Genomic DNA, 23,177 nt, shown 5'->3' on the forward strand with positions numbered 1-23,177 from the left:
GTCTACTAAAACTCCAAGATCCCTAGCCTCATCCCAATATCATACAACATTGGATATTTAATCACACCAAAGTGTATGACTTTACATTTATTAACATTGAAATGACAGCCATTCCAGCTTATTCAAATCATTCTGCAAGTACTGCATATCAGCAGCACTCATGATTACCCTACCTACTTTTCTTTGCATCATCAGCAAACAACTATATGTCACATGCCAAATCATTTCTAATATCATTAATGTACAGATATAACAATGAACCAAGGACCGATCCTTGAACCACACCACTGACTACCTTGAATCTTGTAGATTCACAACCCCCATATACCACTTTTGATATCTGTCAATCAGCTATCAACTTATCTATGCCAATAGTTTATAATCCAATCTCATATTCTTCAATTTATGCAAAAGTATTCCATGCTGTATTTGGTCAAAAGACTTAGCAAAATCCAAAAGTATCATGGTGTACCCTTGTCTAATCAAACTCACTGGTACATTATTATAGAATATGAGCAACTGCTAAAACATGACCTTCCCTTAGTAAACACATGCTGTTCATGGCAAAGCAGAGATTCTCTGTCAACCCATTTCTGAATGCGAGCCCTAACAAACTTTTCCAAAATCTTCACCACCACCACTGAGATACTGATTGGTCGATAGTTGGATATATTGTCCTTTGCACCACCCTTGTGTGCAATGGGATTACCATTGCACAAGGTAATTTAGCTGAACACTCTTTCAGCATTCACCCTGATATCCCATCAGAATCCTATTGCAGAATTCTTATTCAGTTTGTGCAACAGCTGTAGTAATTCTTCATTCACATGAATTTTCTCATACGGTGAAGAGGTAGCAGTGAGTTCAATGTTGCACATACCATTTTGATCAGTGGTGCATCCAGAGGTTGGGGGGGGCCCCTAGCTCCCTCCAAAGAAAAAAGGAAAAAAACACTAGAAAAGTTTCCAAAAATCTTTTCCTAATTAAAATTCATTTTTTTTTTATTTATGTTGTTGTGTCGTGTCTTCTATTTCTATACTACTTATGAATTAGCCATCAGTGCAGATGCTCAGTCATAGGTTGTATGCAATGCATAGTGTGTATTCTCAAATCATCTACTCAACTCTACCCCCCACCCAAAAAAAGTTAAATCCTGCGTGCACTACTGATTTTGATAGCTTTTAGCAAATGGTGGCTCATTAGTTGAACAATCCCACCCCCCCCCCCCCCCACCCCCCCCCCCCCCCACCCCCCCCCCCCCCCACCCCCCCCCCCCCCCACCCCCCCCCCCCCCCACCCCCCCCCCCCCCCACCCCCCCCCCCCCCCACCCCCCCCCCCCCCCACCCCCCCCCCCCCCCACCCCCCCCCCCCCCCACCCCCCCCCCCCCCCACCCCCCCCCCCCCCCACCCCCCCCCCCCCCCACCCCCCCCCCCCCCCACCCCCCCCCCCCCCCACCCCCCCCCCCCCCCACCCCCCCCCCCCCCCACCCCCCCCCCCCCCCACCCCCCCCCCCCCCCACCCCCCCCCCCCCCCACCCCCCCCCCCCCCCACCCCCCCCCCCCCCCACCCCCCCCCCCCCCCACCCCCCCCCCCCCCCACCCCCCCCCCCCCCCACCCCCCCCCCCCCCCACCCCCCCCCCCCCCCACCCCCCCCCCCCCCCACCCCCCCCCCCCCCCACCCCCCCCCCCCCCCACCCCCCCCCCCCCCCACATGCAAAGCATACTTCACACCAGTGTGATATATACACTGATAAAGTGCTCATTATCATATTCATTCATGTCATCTTGTAATAATTACACCTCTTCTTGCTTGCCATATATTACCCAGAATTAGAATTATATCGAATTATCCTTGGACTGAATGACCAATCTTATCCCATACTGCACTTTTTCTTTCTTATCACCTTCATAACTTGCACTTAAATTTATTTCTTATTTTTGACCTCATGCACTTGATTTCTACTGACCGTCTTGTACCTCCTCCTCTTTCCAACACTGCTTGCTTGATTTTACTGTTCTCCTATTTCACTCCTCCTCTATTCACTTAACTAGTGGTATGCTGTTATACATTACTTATGCCACATACTGCCTTATCAATTACTATACTCTGTCAACATCTTTTCATCAACCCGACATACTGATGCTAGCTGACTACATAACTTATAATTTCTTATAACTTACCTTATAATTCCATATATATATATATATATATATATATATATATATGTAGAAAGTTTTTTACCTTAGGTATAATATATGTTAAATGTTAAAGATATCAAGCTATTTTAAACTTGGTTTTTACTCCATTTCCCAAGTAAGCAAACAGACAAATATGTCATATGTCAAGTTTGCACCTGCACGTAATGCAAGTCTAAGTAATCCGTAAAGTAGTGCAAGTCAAGGCAACTTGTTGGTAAATTTGGAATAAGCTCTGATCACTATTCTTAATATTTACCCTTAATGCAAAGCCCATCTCTCTGAGGAGATGTATGATGGTATGCATTAAAGGCAAGGGGCTACTACCCAGACTGGTTTCGACCTTTATTGAGGTCTCATCAGTGGGAGCCAGGCTTAGAAATACCAAGGTTAAGTAATACAGAGCTTATAAGTATTTTACTTGTTTTGGTAAAATACCAAAACAAGTTACCAAAAGGTGCTTTGACCTTATTAAATAAAAATCTCAGGATGAGAGATAGATGTAGAAAGTTTTTTACCTTGGGTATAATATATGTTAAAGATACCAAGCTATTTTAAACCTGGTTTTTACTCCATTTCCCAAGTAAGCAAACAGACAAATATGTCATATGTCAAGTTTGCGCCTGCATGTAATGCAAGTCTAAGTGACCCGTAAAGTAGTACAAGTCTTGCATCACGTGCAGGCGCAAACTTGACATATGACATATTTGTCTGTTTGCTAACTTGGGAAATGGAGTAAAAACCAGCCAGGTTTCAAATAGCTTGGTATCTTTAACACACACACACACACACACACACACATATATATATATATATATATATCTTTTTTGAGTAATTTATTCCTGTTTCACCACTTCCTAAACCAATACTTCACAATCAATAGCATCAACTGGTGGCAGCATAGATACCTCATTAACAACCACAGCATGCTAAGATACTAAATCCAACACTGTTAAAATATTGAGTTTCTTCTATCAGATGCTGTCATGATACTTATCCCATAGAAATTCAAAAAATTTACCATGCTTGTTGTTCCTACACACTATTTTCTCTCCAATCCACATTACTATAATTAAAACCTCCCATTTAATCACTTTTCACTTTTTTTTTTTTACCTGCTCTGCTGATTTGCCTAAACATTTCACTATCGATCTTTACATTCCCTGGTCTATCTTTTTATTATTATTATTATTATTATTATTTGTCACCTCTAGGGAGTCCAAAGACTCATTGAGGGAGGGCATCTACTCTACACTCTGTCTCCACTAGTCACAACTACACCAACGGCATCTATCGCCAACCACCATCACTAGTATTTCCACAGACAATCACAAACATCCATGCCCATGGTGGGATTCAAACCCGCAGCCTTTTGGCTAGGGAGCGGATATGCTATTCTGTTAATTTCAACTTCCATTCTTAGTAGACATAATTCCTCTCCTTTCATTACCAGCACTTCCCTTCCTCTTTTCACCTTCCTATCCTTCCAGAAATTCTATATCCTTCTATTTCTATTTCCAACAATTTATCATCCTCAGATAAAGTTCACTTACACCAGTCATATTTTGGCATAAGAAAGTAAAAAAATTGAGCTTCACAGGGAGCAAAATTAACAATGTTACTGAGGCTATTAGAATGCAAAATAGCAAAGTGAAAGAGTTGATTGTTTTGCTGGGACAAATGATTTGAAAGGAGACAAGTATGGTATGAGGGAGGACATGAATGAGTTACTGAAAATAGTAAAAGAAAAGAGTGAGAGAATTAAAATAGTGAGTCTCTTGCAATAGCATGACAGAGTTGAGTTGAGAAGGAGGGTCATGATAGTGAATGAGTCAATGTGTAGGTTAATGCAGGAGAAATGATGTGAATGTGTGGAGAGAGTGTGATGAATGACAGGACTTATATAAGTTTGCATTTGAATGAATTTGGTGTTCAGTCTGAACCAAATTCATTTTAGCAGTAAAGTTCAGAGTGCAAAATAGGTAAACTAGAGCTTGGGGGTGGGGTGGGGGGGCTGTTGAGGAAGTACACAGATACTAGTGGGGAAGCTAAGTGTAAGAATGTGCAGAAAATAGCAAAGTTAGTACTCCTTGTTCTGAATGCCAGGAGCATTCAGAACAAGGAGGAGGAGTTTTTGGCATTGGTTAGTTCATCCTAGCCAAAGATTATTGCCTTTAGTAACTCTTTCTTTTATGGTTACACGGTGATCAGCATTCATATGTCCAAATTTAGGGACACAAAACACACATGTTGAAATGATTATTTTACTTATCATTAATAAAATAACACGTAACGTTTTGACCGCCGTATTGAGGTCATCATCAGAAGGATACGTGTATAGGAAACCAAGTTACATGCTCTTGCACTCTATAAAGGTAAATTAAATCTACGCTGTTAATTAATCTTTTTCTTAGCCTGACCTCTAGTGATGAAAAAAAAAAATAATAAAAAAAAAAAGACATGGCTGACAGAAGATGATATAGTTAGTGGGGTGGAATGTGAAGGCAGTTTTTCAGGAATGACAGAGAGAGAGAGAGAAAAATAATGGGGAAGGAGTATTATTGATGACAGCTGATGAAGTGCAACCAAAGTGAGTAGGTATTTAACTACAGACTAGTGAAAATAGCATATTTGAGGTGATTTGGCATGAGATCAAGCCCAGCAAAGCAAAACATACAGTTGGTTGCTTTCATAGACCAGGGGATGTAAAGGATGATTGGGATAGTATGCATTGGCAAATAAGCTCAATGAGTGGAGGACAGGTAATTATTATAGGGGGCCTTCAACTATGGAAACATAGATTGGAAGGAAGAAAGGGAACATAGAAGAAGGGATATGTAATTTATGCAGTTACTGAGGAATAATTACCTGAGGCAGCATGTGATGGAATGTACTAAGGATTTGAAAATGCTAAACCTAGTAACTGCATGAGAATTTGTCTATAACCAATATGACCACATTACAACCAACTGGTAAGAGTGATCATATGATCTTGACCAGGGAAGTGCTGAATGTGTAGAATATTCCATTAAGGGTGGGGGGGGGGGAGTGGAATGTTGAATTACTGGGCTGGTAAATATGATAAACTTAGGAGATTGCTTAGAGCAGTGCCATGGAATGTGAAACTACAAGGGCTGGATGCTGATAGTGCATGGAAAGTGGTAAAGGAGTGTTTGAGGGAAGTAATAGCAGACTGTATACCTAGTCAGGAGGATAAATCAAGTGGGAGTTAAATGGATGACCAGGGAAGTGCTAAATGTGTGGAATATTCCATTAAGGGGGGGAGGATGGGTGTTGAATTTCTGGGCTGGTAAGTATGACAAACAGGAGATTGCTTAGAGCAGTGCCATGGAATGTGAAATTACAAGGGTTGGATGCTGGCTTGACTGGATGGTATATCAGCTCAAGTTTTACAAGAAGGTGCTAGGAAATTGGGAGTACCTTTGACAATATTGTTTAATATGAGTCTTGGCTCTGAGTTAGTCCCAAGGGATTGGAAAAAGCAAAAAATAGTTTTGCATAAAGGAGGCTCCAAGACTGAGGTAGCAAATTACTGACTGATCAGCATATCAATCAAGAATCATAGTCAAGTTAATGGGGAAGTTGGTTAAGAGCAAAACATAGGATTGGGTAGACAGAAATGGAATATTATATGAGAGGCAACATGGTTTTGTGAAAATGTTTGGTTTTACATCACCAGATATTTTCTGGTGATGTAAAATTAGTAAGAGTAATAGTTAATAAAGATGATGTTAAAATTTTGCAGGATGATTTAGATAGGCTAGCAGCATGGGTCAAGGAGAATGGATATCAGTTTAATGTGGCAAAATGTAAGGCTACAAATTTTGGGATGAAAAGATTACCAATTGCATACTATATTGATAGAACTATACTCTAGGAAATTGACGAAGCTGGGGATTTGAGAATGGTAGCAGACAGGGAGTTAAAGTTTAGAAGACATCAGATTACTTAGTTACCGAAGAACCCCCTGACAAGCAGGTGGTCATTATACCTCTTTATAGGGCCTTGGTAAGACCCCATCTTTGTGAACATGTTTGGAGACCTGGATTTCTTGGGGATGAGAAGGACAAGGGAAGAAACTTATGAGGACAGATTGAAGATTTGTGGGTTACAGAAATTGGATGACAGGTGGAAAAGGGATGATATCAGATATACAAATTACTGAAGGGTGGTTTCTAGAAGATTAATACAAAGGAAATTTGTCAGGTCAGGTGTGTCAGGAATACATTTTTTGCTTGGAGAGTGGTGAATGAGTGGAATAGGTTGCCAGTCTGTTGTGGGTGCCATGACTGTGAATGAGTTCAAATGAGTTCAGATACTGTGTGAATGATGGAAAGTGCTTGCATAATGATTAGGGCCTACTATTAGGTGCTAGTACAGAGCCGTGTGGCAATCCACTAGTCACCCTCATTGACCTTGATTCCTGTCCACCATACACCACCTTCTGTCTATCAGCTGTCTGCCTATCCATTCCCATTTTCTCCAACTTATGTAATAGTTTTCCATGTGGTTTCTGTCAAATACCTTTGCAAAGTCTAGCAGTATCCTGGTATATGGTGTAGCCATTTCCTTTATCCAATTCTGCCACCTTATTATAAAATGTTAATAAACTACTCAAGCAGGAGCCACCTTTTACAAAGCCATGCTACCCCCCCCCCCCCCCCATAGAGTATCATATTCCTCCACTCATTCTGAATTTACTTTTAACCAACTTTATGAATATTTTAACAACCACTCCAGAGATACTAACTGGTCTATAATTTGCTACTTCTGTCTTAGAGCCACCTTTATGTAATGGAACTATCTTCCCCTCTTTTCACTCCCTTAGAACCTTGCCAGAATGAGACTTAGATAAAACAACTTTGTTAGAGACACTGCCAGTTCACTTGCACATTCTCATAGCACACAAGCAGATATACAGTCTGGGCCCACTGCAGTATTCACATTGATATTTTTAAATACACTGAGTATCTCCAGTTCATTTACCTCAATGCTCACATCAGTCTCTGTCACATCAGTAACTGCAAAGTTACTGGGTGATATACCACCTGGATGATATACCCTTGCAAAGTGATCACTTAGTAACTAAACTATTACTTCTGTTTGTGTTATTTCCCTACCATCAGCAGTGAGTAAAGTTATCTCATAATCATCTTTCTCTCAAAATCTGATTTAGCCTTCCTTACCGTACGTTACCCTTATTGCTTGTATTATTATGAACAGATCTTCTGATCCCATGACCAGATCAAATATGCTCACAACCTGAGTCTCCTCCAATTATCTCTCAGTAAGTATATAAACTCCATTTCCTTCCTGCCATGTGATCTTTTCTCCTTCCAGTCTATGTCTCCATAGGAAGTCCCCATTATAATTATTTGACCTACATCATTGTGCTAATTTGTTGAAGCACGTCATCTACATCAGGGTTTCCCAAACTGTGTTCTGTGGAAAGTGAATAAATGTTCCGTGAAAAATTATCAAAATTAATATGAGCCAGGAATGGTTTTAAATGCTGCTACAAGTTCAAACATGTTTTCAAAATCAGGCTCTCCTCATTCTGCATGTGAATTGTGCTATTAAGGTCAGTGTGCACTGGCCTTAACTCAGCCGCTGGCTGACAACTGCCCGTGGTTGTCGACACCTCCGAGCATGAATAAATGAAGTACGGAAGTATCTACTCATATTCTAGAAATGTGCAGTCACAAGCAAGGTCGATGAGATGCGATGCAGCCCGGCACACCATGTGCGCTGTCACATTTTTGTGATGCGATACAGCCTGCTTCAGCGATAGTGTGCACTTATCTTTAGATTGAATACAAGACTGATGATACTCGACGCTAACCAAGGTGTTCTTTAAAATTTCAGGATTTGTGAAGTGTTCCATCATAGGAAAAATTTGGGAAAAGCTGATCTACATCATCCTTGCCACCTTTACCCACTGGCCTATAGAAGTAAACAACTATATAAACAATATATGTTTTCCTAATGGTTTGAATCTCACACCAGACTGCCTCAAAAGAACTGCCATCTACACACTTGTTGCCTACTCCTTTTTGGTAATTAGCAGTTCCTTCCCCTCCCCTCTATCTTCTCTTCCTTCCTTCATGAAAATACTAAACTCTTTACATTCTCTTACTGTAACAACATCATCTGCTGTTAGCCAAGTCTCGCTAATGCATATAGCCTTTAGCAAGGTTATGATAACCAATGCCAAAAACACCTCTCTCTTTCTTATTTCCAATACTTCTAACATTAGTATATATAAACTGCTGTATCCTCTTAGGACCAAATTTACATTCGGTATTGACTATCCTATTTGACACGTTGGCTGAGAGACTAGAATGGCCATTTTGGCTTCTTTAGTGCCCCCTCCCACAGATCCCTGCACCATAATTGTATTAGTTTGTAAGAAGAAATCACCAGAGTAACATTAATGAGATTTTTCATAGAATGGGTGGAAATAAGAGGCCATCCCTGGAAACTGTATAAGGAGGGTGTGAGCAAGGGATAGGAAATAAGAAGTAGGTTTTTCACATGGAGAGCAGTAGGTAATTGGAATGCATAGCATGAGTGCAGAGACAGTGAATGCATCTTAGAAACCAGAATATGCTAGCTGTATCAATCAGTTACTATTGCAAAATTTGTGAAAAACAGAAACTACTAGGATTTCAGTTGAGGCAAGTGAGTAAATTTTGAGGTAATAGTTGCATATTTTACTGGAGATTTAACTTTATTATCATTAAAAATTATCAGTTTAATTTTCTTTTGTTTTATTTACTATTTATCAACATAACCCTTAATTACTTATTACTACTTAATTAGCTGATACAAACATACAACCTTTATATTACAATGCAATAACCATTAAAAATGGTAGCTTTTTTTTTTGTTTTTTGAATATCTAATTTTGTTTCGATTTGATTTAACAATTTTTATAGTGAAAATAGTGAATCTTAGTTGTTGAAAATAATTTTTTAATTTTTTTGAGGAAATATTGAATTCCTCTCCTCCTCATTTTCCAAAAGAAGTTGCTTATATTGCTAAAACTGTTTTCTTGGCCTAACTCTTCTTCTGCATCCATTAGTTGGCTTTAGTAGAGGTCAAGGGCACTGAATGTAGTTGAGGGTGGATGCCTAAGTTGATGTCCCAACCATCTTCAGCCAACTTTTTGAATTGTTTCTATTAGGAGTCTTTGCTGGCTTTCTTCAAGGATGATAATATTAGGAATGCAATCTTGTGTATTGTATCCTAATATTCTACTATTGTTCAAAAATATGTTATCACAAAGCTTTTGATGATATTAATTACTCACTGGATAGTGATGCTCCATTTGGCCACCATATGTAAATATGACTTGACTGGTGGTTTAGTACAAATTTTGGTATTTGTGGTGAGAGTTTGGATTACCAGATATATTAGTTACTTTTACAGAATTGAAGAACTTTGTGCTTTCTTTTCACTATGTCAGAATAGTGATGCAAGAACTAAGGTGCTGAAAATCGTTTACTTCTTCAAGAATGTGATAATTCTAGCAACCTTCCAAGACAGTGAATGTGTTCAACAGTGCTTCTGTTTTTCAGAAACCTACTTGATTTTTGAATTTCAGAAGAGGTATTACATATGGTTTAATTCAGTTTAGAAGCATCCTGTTACAGATTTTCAGTGTGGAAGGAAGTAGTGTAATTCCTCTGTAATTTCTGGATTGTTTAGATTGCCTTATTTGGGTATTGTCAGAAGTAGCTAGAGCTGTATTACAGATATTTAACAGTTTTATTTCCAAAGTTCATTTCCTTTATGTTTAATAGTCTCTGCTGTTATACCATCAAATTCAGGTGCTTTTCATTGATTTGGAATTTTACGAGGGTGGTCTGAAAAGTTCTTGACCTAACAATGAAAATACAAATTTATAATTTCAAAATTATTTTATTTTTCAAGATAATCTCCCTTTAAGACTAATACATTTATTCCAGCAATGCTCCAGCTCTCTAATACCTTTACTCCAGTTATACAGATATAATTTGTAGCCTTAGCCTTATCACCACCTTTGATAAGTGGAATAATTTTACCTTCTTTTCACACCTTTGGGACATGCTGTTGCAAGACTTTTGTTAAACAGGTAGTCAAGGCTGATATTAACTTCCTGGAACATCCCCTTAAGACATGCCATCATCCTATTGCCTTATTTGACAATAGTACCTTTTTGTCAAAATTTGACCTTACTAACTCCTCATATACCTTTTGCTCACTTGACAGTAAATTTTCTCTAATTTCATTCTCTACATTTGATCTCCTCAGTGATTTCACAATGAGGATGAAACACCCTGATGGGCTGCTCACTGAATATCTCAACTATGTCCTCTGCAGCAGACACCAGTTTTTCTTGGCTTGATTTGCTAATTTCTGCTCATACTGCGCTTTTTCTGTCCATATTGAGTCTACCTCCTGGCATGCTGTTTGTGCAAGTGATTTTTACCATTATTCATCTTATGCTATCTCCAAAGTGCTGTATTCTTTCAGATTTTATGCTTAATCCCCTCATACATTCATTTAAATTCAGCTTTTTGACTTTCAGAACATGTTCACACATTGATGCTATTGAGTGTCTCTTTATCAGTTCCCAAGCAGCATTTATTCCTTTCTCGCTCAGCTTTTCATTCCATGCTTTAGCTCCAAGCTCTCCTAAGCATCTTTTAATTACCAGCCTTGTAATTTCACACATATGCCTTCCTCAGAAAAGCCTTCATATGGCTAGCCATAACCTAGAATGATCACTTTCTTCAAGTGGAGGGAGTGTAGAACCCCACTCATAATCACATCCTTTGATAAAATGATCAGATCTAAAACTCTCAATCCTTGTGTGCCATCCATTATTAGTATTATTAATACTACTAATTACCAATATTAATACTATTATTAATACCAAATGTGTTTTTTATTTCTTTCTAGTATGGCCATCAACCAGATTATTACCTGGACAGTCAAAATGAACATACATTGCAGCAACTAAGGGAAGGAACCATGATGAATGGAATAAGAAGGGTGAAACCAAAATATTACATTCAGTTTACAGGCAGTAAAGGATCTGGAATAAGTATGTTCTTAAGAAACTTCCATAAATATTAAATCCACCAAATGTATCCCATCCAAAAAAAATACTTTCCGTCTCCTCAACACCTCCCTTCCAGCAGACTTGATAATCAATCTATTAAGATCTTCTTGATTCTCAATTCCCTATATATATTGTATATATAAATTACATAGTCTCTTTTTATATAACTTATAGCTTCACAATGATATTAAGGAGAAAATGAAAACAACTATTACCATTGTGGAAAATAGTAATAGTTAATTTCAAAATAAATGTTAATTATTATAAATAAATAGTCTTTAGAAATAAATATAATTTACTTATAATAGTTATAATATTTTATAGATACTTTTGAGATCTGATTATTCAAGATATGACCAGCTCATCATATCTGGCAATTATATATCATAATCCCTTCCTTGCATGCTCAACTGATCCACATTTATAAATTAAATACACCAAGATTATATATACTTGGTTTAATCCTTTATCTAAGTGTTGGCAAGCAAGTTTGCTCATGAACTATTTTCAGGACTGAGGCATATATAGAAGCTTATAACTTCACATCACTTGCCTTAAGGCGTGAATCACCTTTTGGCAACTTGTATATGAAAATATGACTTCTTCAACCTTGGTATCATCTCTGGGTATGGCTCACACTGACGAGACCTGAATAAAGGTTGAAATCAGTCTGGGTAGTGATCCTTCCCATAATGCATAGCATTATACATACCCATAAGGATGTGGGATACTAAGGAAAGTAATGTGAAGTTATAAGCTTCTATATACGAGTTGCCCCAGTCCTGAAAATAGTTCAGGTGCAATCTTGTTTGCCTACACTTGGATAAAGGATCAAACCAAGTACATAACTTCTTGGTATCTTTAATTTACAGTATAACCAAGTGGAAAAACTTCCAACAATTATCTCTAATCCAGAGTTTTAATAATAAGGTGTGACACCTTTTGACAACTAGTATATGAAAATATGACTTCTGCATTACTTCTACTTGGTCAAGCTCCACAGTCAATATTATTGCCCTTATTCTCCACAACTAAACTGCTCTCAATACAGCCATAGTTGCTGGTCCAGTCAAGCCCACCCACCCACTACAGCCCTATAAGAAGATCGGATGTATTAGACATTGCCATTCTCAAGAGCACTGAATATCAATATCAATACCAGGTGGAAACAGTCAATGAATTATCTTCCGACCACAACCCAATCTTGCTCAAACTAGGGATGCAAGAACAACTCTCTCCCCTGCACTCATGGGATAAGCTGGCCAAAATCCTTCCTGAGCACATTGGCGCTGTACCTATCATCCAAAAAAGGAAGAGATAGACTTAGTCGTAAATAACCTAACATTAAGAAAGCAACTGACCAGATTAAGAAAGATATAGCATTAGTTACGCAAACCATGGACCTAATCAGAGCTAAAAACAAAACTAGAAAGAGATTCCACAACACAAGAGCCCTACAAGACAAAACAATATTAAACAATCTAAATAGACAAGTCCGTGAAGCTCTTCAAAAACACAAAAATAATGAATGGGAAGCAAAATTAGCTAATATCAACCCAGAGGATCATTCTGTCTGGAAATTCTTGAGCCCTCCGCACCAAAAGACAACTCATACAGACCAAGAAAATTTGCTCATATACAGACACAGAAAAAGCAGAAGCCTCAATAGAAAACCTGGAAACATAATGCATTCCATGTTATGTAAACCTAAATATCAACCTTATATACAATATTCACTGCCAGCTCAAGAAAACTCATCCAAACAACAAAAAGGCTCCAGGCTCAGATGGCATCACCAACAAAATAATAAAATTACTTCTAAGAAAAGCTATGGTGCATCTAGTCAACATAACTAATGTGATTTTCACAGATTCCAGCATTTTCCCATAGCACGGAAAACTGCCATTATCATGCCGTTGAAGAAGCCGGGAAAAAACCCTCAACTCCCTGAAAGCTACATACCCATCAGTCTTTTATCCAGCCTTGGAAAGATTACCAAGAAAGTTATTCTCACAAGGCTTCAAGCAGAAACAGATAAACTTAGTATTATCCACAACATACAATTCGGATTCCATAAAGGCCATAGTACAGTCCAACAAATACCCTGTCTGGAGGAGCATATCACAAAAGGCTTCAACTGGAATCTCCATACAGATGCGGTTTTCATCAATGCTGAGAAGGCATTCGATTTACTAAGTGTGGCACTGATGCCACACTTAGTAAAGTGTGGCATCAGTGCCTTCTTTATAAACTTTTAAAATTTAACATCCCAATAAAGTTAACAAAAATAATCCATGCATACCTCAAAGATAGATATATGAAAATTAAAATCAATGAAATAATATTAACCAGACACAAAATTCTGGCAGGTGTCCCTCAGGGCTTTCTTCTGGTCTACTTCTATTTTCAATCTACATAGATGACATCCCACAAATCCTGAGAACAACTATCACTGTACTAGCAGAAGACACTGCAATACTAGCAAGCTCTCTCAGCCCCCAACTGGCAATCAGAAGACTCCAAGTTAACATCCATACACTGGAGAAGTGGTTGGCAGACTGGAGGATCCAAGGAACCCCCCCCCCCCAAAAAAAAAGTTCTGCCATACTATTTTCCAGAAAGAAGGTACTTAGCAAGGAGGACTTTCATCTCTTAGGAGTTAAGATTCCATGGCAGACAGAAATCAAATATCTCAGAGTGCAACTAGATAAAAAACTCCAATTCAGCAAACATATCAAGCTCATTGACTCAAAGACATCCAAAGTAATTGCTCAGCTTTACCCCATGATCAATCGCAGAAGCAAACTCGATATACAAACCAAGTTACTTATCTATAAGATGGTAATACACCCTGTCATCACCTTCGCTTCCCCTGCATGGAGCCATACCTCAGATACAAATATTATGAAATTACACAAATGTTTGAGGATGATTCTGGACACCCCAAGGTTTATCAGAAACTCCCAGATCCATAAAGAAGTCAACATTCCTTACATTTTTTCCCTTCTCCATGATCTAGCAGAAATGTTCTTCACCAGGACAAGCAATCATTCAAACCTGCTCATCAAACAAGCTAATGACTACAACGAAGCAGATTACTGCAAATGTCTAGCTGAGCACAGCTAATCTCACTGCTCTCACAGGGCGAGCATATAGCTCAGTAATTTCCCACTCATAGTTTTTCCTCTAGACAAATGGGAATACGAAAAGCATGTATGCTTCACACATCCTGTCAGTAACGTTCAACCTGGGTATCATCTCTGGGTGTGGCTCCCACTGACGAGACCTCAATAAAGGTTGAAACTGGTCTGGGAAGTGACCCTTCCCATAATGCATAGCATTATACATACCAGTATGGATGTGTGCTTTGCATTATGGGATACTAAGGCAAATGAAGTGAAGTTATAAGCTTCTATATACGAGTTGCCCCAGTCCTGAAAATAATTCATGAGCAAACTTATTTGCCTACACTCAGATAAAGGATTAAACCAAATATATAATTTCTTGGTATCTTTAATTTATAGTATAACCAAGTGGAAAAACTTCCAACAACTATGATCCACACTTAATTCAACTGTAAAAAGTAATTAAGCATGAAAAAAAATGATGGAATGCACTAATCTATGCAGATAATTGGGCATAGTTAGGATGTTATCTGCAAGTTAGTCATCATTTTAATCAAATAATCCGATTGTATCTGCTCATTTTTTAGACTTTATCCAAACTTATTTTGGGGATATCGTTGCAGTCAAAACATAAAAAAAAATATGATGTAAATGAAAACAGCAATGCAAAAAAAAAAAAAAATGCAGGTAGGGCAGGGGAAACAATGCATTTGAGGGTATGGTATGAGTAAAAGGTCCGCGCAGTTAGCCTAGTGGCTTTGCGCTTCGCAACCATATGCCTGGGGAAGGAGTGTCCTAGGTTCGATTCCCGTCGGAGACGTGAGGAGCTGAAGGATCTTCCTCAGCCATAGCCAAGTTAGCCAGTCTTGGGCGCGGACAGTAGGGTTTTTTATCTGGTGTTTTTCATCCCGCAAGCAGGCAAACCGTCCCCGTGAACACACAGGGATACAGCCAAGAATACCTTGAGGCATAGGAGTGACCATTCTATCCTCGTATTTTGGTTACGAAATCCAAGCGTGCTTGGAAGGTTGTGGGCCTTAAAGGCCTGTTAAAGCCATTGGGATAGATAGTATGAGTAAAAGGATAACAGAACAAAGTGCATAATACTGCTATAAGCCTAGAGATAAAAAAGCAATTTGTATATAGCATGTGTAAGAATATCATCCACATCTTGCTTTTACGTCCAAATTAACTGAATGAACACAGAACCAAATGAAAAAGGAAACAACACATGGGATAAGGAAATGCAGAGCTTCAGAGAAATAACTAAAACAGCATGGGATAGAGAGAACCTGGGATTTGACAGCATTCGATGTTAGCAGTACATCAGGGAAGTAGAATTCGAATATATGAGGGGGGGGGGTACCTAAAAATAACCAGAATCTGAACTTGGCATGTGCATATTTTCTAGTTATGGATGATGCCACAAGGCATCGTGAGTGTGCAGTTTTCTGCGCCAGTCTGGCAAGTGGCATCATCCTGTGAACTGGTTTGTTCTGGCTGCTTTTTTGTTGCTGACAAACAAGTTTGGCAATTTTGTGATGGCTGACCACAGAGTGGTGTGAAATTTTGTTTTCTTTTGGGTAAAACTATTGTTATGCTTCAGCAAGCCTTCAAGGATGACGCTTTAGGTAAATTTGAGGTCGACAAGTAGTTTTCCTCATTTCAAAAATGGGGACAAGTCAGTTGAAGACCAACCACAATCTGGCCAGCCTTCGACAAGCAGAAATTATGAAAACATCGAAAAGGTTTACCAGGCAATCGATGAAGATCATCGAAAGATCATTGAGCAATTTTCTGATGTTTGTGGAGTAACAGCAATTGGTTTGCTGCACCAAGACAATGCCCCAACCAAAACAGCCTTATCAGTCCAACAGTTCATATCTTGATGAAAAACAACATGGCGGTTATTCCCTACCCTCCCTACTCATCTGATCTCGCTCTCCATATGACCTTTTTTAATTCCCATGGATAAAGAAAACCATGAAAAGGTAGCAATTCATTGATGTGGACGAAGTGAAAGAAAAGTTGCTGGAGGCTATAAACAGTATTCCATTTGAACAGTTCAAGAAGTGATACCAATGTTAAAGTAATCAGAAGTCATATCTTTAATTTCTAGTATAACCAAGTTGAAAAACTTTCAACATCTGTCTCTAATCTAGAGTATTTTAGTAATAATGTGTGACACCTTTTGACTACTTGTATATGGAAATATGACTTCTGCATTACCTCAACCCTGGTATCACTTCTGGGTCTGGCTCCCACTGATAAGACCTTAGTAAAGGTCGAATAATGAGATTGCTTGCTGAATTATTTGTAGTTAGCTCCTCAATTTATTTAATCAAAAGCACATCTAGAGATGTGCTTTTGTGCTGAAGTGGTTGCTTTCCCTGCGATATGAGCAGCTGCACTCAATGGTAGGGTGAGCCTGCCATTGAGGCAGAGTCTAATCATGTGATATCCATTTTAATCTTGCTTAGTAGTAAGTAATGGTCATTAACATGTTCGCTGCCATGCTACTCGGGCAGTTTGTTACCATACGCCAAGCAATTTCACTTCTGCAAGGTCAGTACGGATAATCTCGTTGCCGGCTGTAATCGACATATGAGTATATTCGCAGTTGACTTGTGAGGCTCATATACCATCTACGAGTATACACACTTTCGATGCTAGCTCCACAAGCCAAGCATTTTCACTTCTTCAAGGTCAGTATGGGTAATCTCATTGCTGGCAGTAAGCGTCATACGAGTATATTCGTAATCAGCTTATGATGCTCATATACCAACTACGAGTATACTCGTAGTTGGCAGTGAACGTGTTAAGTAATTTCAAATTCTCTGTACACTCTTGTATCCTGAATGAGCATAAAGGTATCACTATCAACAATGATGTAGTCAATGAAGCTTTTTTCTTATTTCTTGTGTCTTCTCTCTTTCTAAAGAAGCAATATTCATGCTTTCTGGGATTTACATGGACCATTACGCGAACATTTTCAAGAAAAAGATATGACAGTAAGTGAGTATTATAGTGGGATGCTGCATGTTGAAACCCATCGTTCAGAGCACATACCAAGAGTTGCTGGCAGGTATTATATTGTTGCATGTTCCTGATTTGTGCATTGAACTATAAAAACTCAAACTGGTATCTTCAATTGGTGATTATCACTCAAGCTTCAAAAGATAAAGTTTGAGTGTTATTTTTCACAGAAATGAAAAGGAGCTTGTTCCCCAACCAATTTTATTTCACTTCACACAGTATACAAAAGCTTGTGCACTGCATGATGAAGTATATTTAAAACTGTGAAGGAGTGGGGAGAAGACCATATTGAGAAATGATGCATTGGTTTGTTAATATTATACTAATTTTTATAAATGCAGCGATATTTTCTGATTTATTATTTAATGTTATTATTATCAGGTATAGTTTCTGGGAAAATTCCCATGCTACTCCTCTTAAACACTATTATTATAGCCTGTTTTTGTTTAGGAGTGTCCCTTATTTTAAATACATTGGCTATAATTACTCAAAAAAGGGTATATATATTTTAGGGTATTATGGGTGAGTATAGAAGGCAATTATAGCAGAATAAAAGAGGTGGAAAAATTTTGTACATACCTTGTTTTGATACTGGGATGTCTTCCAATTCCATGATCCTGCTGAAGGTAGTTTATAATGAGGGAGGAAGGAGGAAGGGAGCATGGGGAGGGGGTGTTTTGATGCGAGAAAAATATTGCCATAAAATGCGATGAAAATTCAATCAACGTCCACCACCCCTACCTAATTTCCGAATGTTGGACGATCTAGAACTTACAAATTAAGCCACGGCCATTTAGCGACAACAAATGCCCTTATTTGGCAGATTCAACTTGCAGTCATGACATAGCCCTACACTCATTCCAAAAATGTTTCAGCGATGGTCAGTTAACCGAAACAGTCTGCACCCCGTTAACGCTCTCCCCTGCCCCAGTTTCCCCATAAGTAAACCCTTCCCCACTCCCCAAAGTGCCCTTAATACAAAACCCGGGTTTCCAAATTTATTTTTCCCGCGTCAACCCCCCCTCCCCCCATTATAAACTACCTTCAGCAGGATCATGGAATTGGAAGACATTCCAGTATCAAAACAAGGTATGTACAAAATTTTTCCACCTCTTTTATTCTGCTATAATTGCCTTCTATACTCACCCATAATGCCCTAAAATATATATACCCTTTTTTGAGTAATTATAGGCCAATGCATTTAAAATAAGGGACACTCCTAAACAAAAGCAGGCTATAATAGCCGTTATTATTATGTTATGCCTTCAAGCACTCATCATGAGAAGGCATACTACTCCACTACAATTCACCATCTCCTTTACTTAATCCTCCAAAACTACTTGACACACACACACACACACACACACACACACACACACACACACACACACACACACACACACACACAGTCATCTACCACCACTAGTATATATAATATTGTTTATAAGTTTTGTGTGTGTGTGTGTCTTATGGCCAATTTGCCTGTTGTGGGATGAAAAACCCAGGTTCTAGAAGTAAAAATCCCTGCTAACTCTGTATGAGATCAGCTAACCCACCTTAAATTGAAAAAGCCCATAGATAAAGATTCTTCTCATCACAACAAGAATCGAATTTAGTTTTTTTCCAATTCGAAGGGTAACCATCATTACTGCATTATGGAGGCACTTATTTTCTTAGATATATTTAAATAAATGCTAATTTTCATTTAATAATTTCTATGCATAATATTTGCAGGCCTGGTTGGCCGAGTGGTTATCGTATCCACTCTCCCGCCAAAAGGCTGCGGGTTTGAATCCTAGCAGGGGCATGGATGTTTGTGATTGTCTGTGGAAATATTAGTGGTGGTGGTCAGCGGTAGATGGCGTTGGTGTAGTTGCAGTCAGTTGGTAGAGACAGGGTTGCAGAGCAGGTGCCCTTCCCTCAATGAGTATTTGGACACCCTGGAGGTGTCAAATAATAATAATAATAATAATGATAATGATGATAACTAATAATTAAAGAAATTGACAGCGTACACTAGAAATATAAATTAAAAACAACTTTAATAAATACTTTCCGATATTTCGGCAACGTCACGTTGCCATCTTCTTGGGAACTTAAAATAAAGAACAGGTGCACACAAGTGAGAAACGAAGCAAGGAAGCTATCGTTTTCCTAAAGTCCTGATGGTGCCCCCCTGGCAGGCTATATTGGTAATTATTGGGTTTGGGCTGAAGTTCTTCTGATATATGTTTCCCAAATTTGGGGCAGTGTTATGCACCCAAATTTGTTGAGGTTTGGCATTTTCCTAAGGGCTGAGGCTGATTCCATGAATAGTCTTTCATATTTGAACTTGCTGAGGTGCATTACTGTGGCTTTCTTCCACCTTATTCTGTGGCGGATATCCAGAGCATGGTCTGCAAGCCCAGAGTGGCTGTACTGGTGAAATTGGATGTAGTCCTCATGTTCTGAGATTCAGATATTTGCTGTCCTGCCTGTTTGGCCAAAGTAGGACAATTTACAGCTGCAAGGGACCTGGTATACACCAGGTAGGTCTAGGGGAAGTGGTTGGTCTTTATTGGAGACACTATTCAACAGGGCAAAACTTATCTGTTCAAATGATCAAGCCCTAACCACGGAACTAAATCACATCCTTAACACTTTCTCAGCCAATGGCTACTCCCCCCTAAAAAAAATCCTTAAACCAGTTATCCAGAACCCACCTCTCCCCCCTTCACCAAAAAGATTACTCTAACTCCATCACCTACATCCGAGGCATCTCGGAAAAAATCAACAAAATCCTAAAAAAAACATGACTTAACCACCTGTTACAGACCATATAGAAAATTGGCATCCCTTATCCACTCCACTAAAGACCAACCACTTTCCCTAGACCTACCTGGTGTATACCAGGTCCCTTGCAGCTGTAAATTGTCCTACTTTGGTCAAACAGGCAGGACAGCAAATATCAGAATCTCAGAACACAAGGATTACATCCGATTTCACCAGTACAGCCACTCTTGGCTTGCAGACCATGCTCTGGATACTCGCCACAGAATAAGGTGGAAGAAAGCCACAGTAATACACTGCAGCAAGTTCAAATATGAAAGACTATTCATGGAATCAGCCTCAGCCCTTAGGAACATGCCAAACCTCAACAAATTTGGATGCATGAGACTGCCCCAAATTTGGGAAACATATATCAGAAGAACTTCAGTCCAAAGGCCAATAATTACCAATATAGCCCGCCAGGGGACACCATCAGGACTTTAGGAAAATGATAGCTTCCTCGCTTCGTTTCTCATTTGCTGTTATGTAGCACTTGCGTACACCTGTTCTTTATTTTAAGTTCCCAAGAAGATGGCAACGTGACGTTGCAGAAATATCGGAAAGTATTTATTAAAGTTGTTTTTAATTTATTTCTAGTGTATGCTGTCAACTTCCTTAATTATTAGTTATCATGTTTAACCAGCATATAAGCTTTTCAACAAGAATAATAATAATAATAATTTTTTATGAGCAGTATGAAATAATATCACTTATACATAATTATTAATAGATATTTTTCAACTTATTCTAGAGCCAAATATCAGCAAAGCACAAATCCGAGAACTTATTAAAGAAGGAAATCTTGAAGCATTAGAAGAACTAATATTGCAAGGGCAAGGAGATAAATTACTAGGAGAAAGTGCTTCTAATCCCGCCGTACAAGACTTTTTAAATATTGTTCCTATGTACATGGTAAATTCATATATACATAAATATGTATGTGCACACACTGAATAATTTGATATATGTGTGACCTTGACCTTAATTGCACATAGTTTAAAGAGTTTTCCTCTAATAACAATAGTACATAGATTTAATATTTATTTATTCCTTTATAGGAACGAATCCAAGATATGCACCGGGCAGTGATGAGAGACCAGTATGAACATGTAATAGCTTTACTAGATACTAAACAACTAGCACTAGCCAGAGATCAAATAGGAGCCACACCACTACATAAAGCTGTGATGTATGGCCATTATAAAATTGTCCACCACCTTGCCCATAATTATCCCGAAACAGTAAATACCACAGATGTAGTAAGTATTCTTGTGGCCTTGGTCATAATTTTCAAAGCAGTGTAAAATAATAAATTTTAATTTATATAAACAGAATATGTGAATATTAATTAATTAGTCCTATTATATCTTCTATCAACAGGATGGACGAACTCCCCTCCATTATGCAGCAGTCCTTAAAGATAACAAAATCATGTTCAACACATTATTAGAAGCAGGAGCAAACAAAACAATTCTCGATAATGTATGTATGCATGCATTCATGCATGTACACATTTATTAATGATTAATATATGATACTAAAATACTGAAAAATAATAGTTGCAAATGCCACTTAGATGCATATTTTAATAAGAGCACTGCTAAAGAAAGTAGTTTGATCATTCTTCTTATTTTTCTTCTTCTTTAAGGAATGAAGGCTTTACACAAGTGACCTACTTATTATTATTATTTCCCAAGACCTCATGGAGTCAAAGACTCATCTGGGAGGTCCCTTTATGACACACACACACATCTCATCATAGTGTCTTAAACACACTCAAACTCCTTGCAGTCACCACACTCTCAGGCAAGGCATTCCAATCATTCACAACTCTGCACGAAAAAACCTGCCTCTCGCTCCCCTACTCACACCCTCTTTATACAGTTTCCAGGGATGACCTCTGGTTCTCCCCTGATCTCCCACTATTCTCTGTAGAACTTCTCCACCATTGATCTTATAACAATCCCTTACCAACTTGTAGGTCTATATCATATCTCCCATCTTCCTTCTCTCCACCAGACTCTGCAAATTACATCTTCTCAATCTTTCCTCATACTCAACATTCCAGAGGTCAGAAACTACCTTAGTCAATCGCCTTTGGACCCTTTCCAACATCTCTTCATCCTTCTGAAAACCAAATCTGGGCACAATAGTCCATGTGTGGCCTAATCAAAGCCTTATACAATGGAACAAGAATCTCCCTACTTTTACACGTCAGTATCCTCCACATCATTCCCAGAAGTCTTTGTGTTGTCTTCACAATTTTGGCGATGTGTCCCCTAAATTTTAGATCCTTATCCACTATCACCCCCAGATCTCTTATTTCCTCTACCTCCAACAATATATTCTCACCAAGCATAAATTAAATTCTGCATCCCATCTTTGTTTTCCAAATTTTAAAACCATACATTTTGCAACATTGAACTCACATCCCCATTTGCTTGCCCAATCACTCAATTTATTCAAGTCTTCTTGCAAGGCACAACATCTTCACTACACTTTATGGTTCGTCTCAACTTTGCATCATCTGCAAACAACTGAATATCTCCATCCAAATCTTTGCCAATATCATTAACACGTTCGCTGCCACGCTGCTTCGGCATAGTCTGTTCCCGTACGCCGAGCAATTTCACTTCTTCAAGGTCAGCGGTAATCTCGTTGCCGGCGGTAAGCATCATACGAGTATACTCGTGGTTGGCTTGTGCAGAGCATATACCGTCTATGAGAATACACAGTTTTGATGTATTCTCTATTATTCTACTAGCTCCACAAGCCAAGCATTTTCACTCCTTCAAGGTCAGTACAGTAATCTCGTTGCCGGTGGTAAGCGTCATACGAGTATGCTCGTAGCTGGCTTGTGTGGCTGGTTTACCAACTACG

The 23,177-nt window shown here is 38.8% G+C and overlaps 2 protein-coding genes across 3 annotated transcripts in view; one reads left to right on the forward strand and one right to left on the reverse strand.

The window, feature by feature from the left end:
- The window catches only part of LOC150109861 (uncharacterized), a 391,072-nt gene that overhangs the window by 51,319 nt on the left and 316,576 nt on the right, over positions 1–23,177 (reverse strand). The gene's annotated exons all lie outside the window — the stretch shown is intronic.
- Positions 1–23,177, forward strand: part of LOC150109862 (uncharacterized) — a 244,348-nt gene that overhangs the window by 22,554 nt on the left and 198,617 nt on the right. Inside the window, exons 3-6 of the mRNA XM_090396070.1 lie at positions 11,166–11,310; positions 21,049–21,209; positions 21,356–21,556; positions 21,678–21,779. Of these exons, the coding sequence (XP_090252196.1) occupies positions 11,166–11,310; positions 21,049–21,209; positions 21,356–21,556; positions 21,678–21,779 (609 nt within the window). The remainder of the gene's footprint in view (positions 1–11,165; positions 11,311–21,048; positions 21,210–21,355; positions 21,557–21,677; positions 21,780–23,177) is intronic.

The sequence above is a fragment of the Typopeltis vanoorti genome, chromosome 1 (assembly GCF_054136105.1).
Source record: "Typopeltis vanoorti isolate ZY-2024b chromosome 1, IOZ_Tvanoo_1.0, whole genome shotgun sequence".
Taxonomy (NCBI): Eukaryota; Metazoa; Arthropoda; class Arachnida; order Uropygi; family Thelyphonidae; genus Typopeltis; species Typopeltis vanoorti.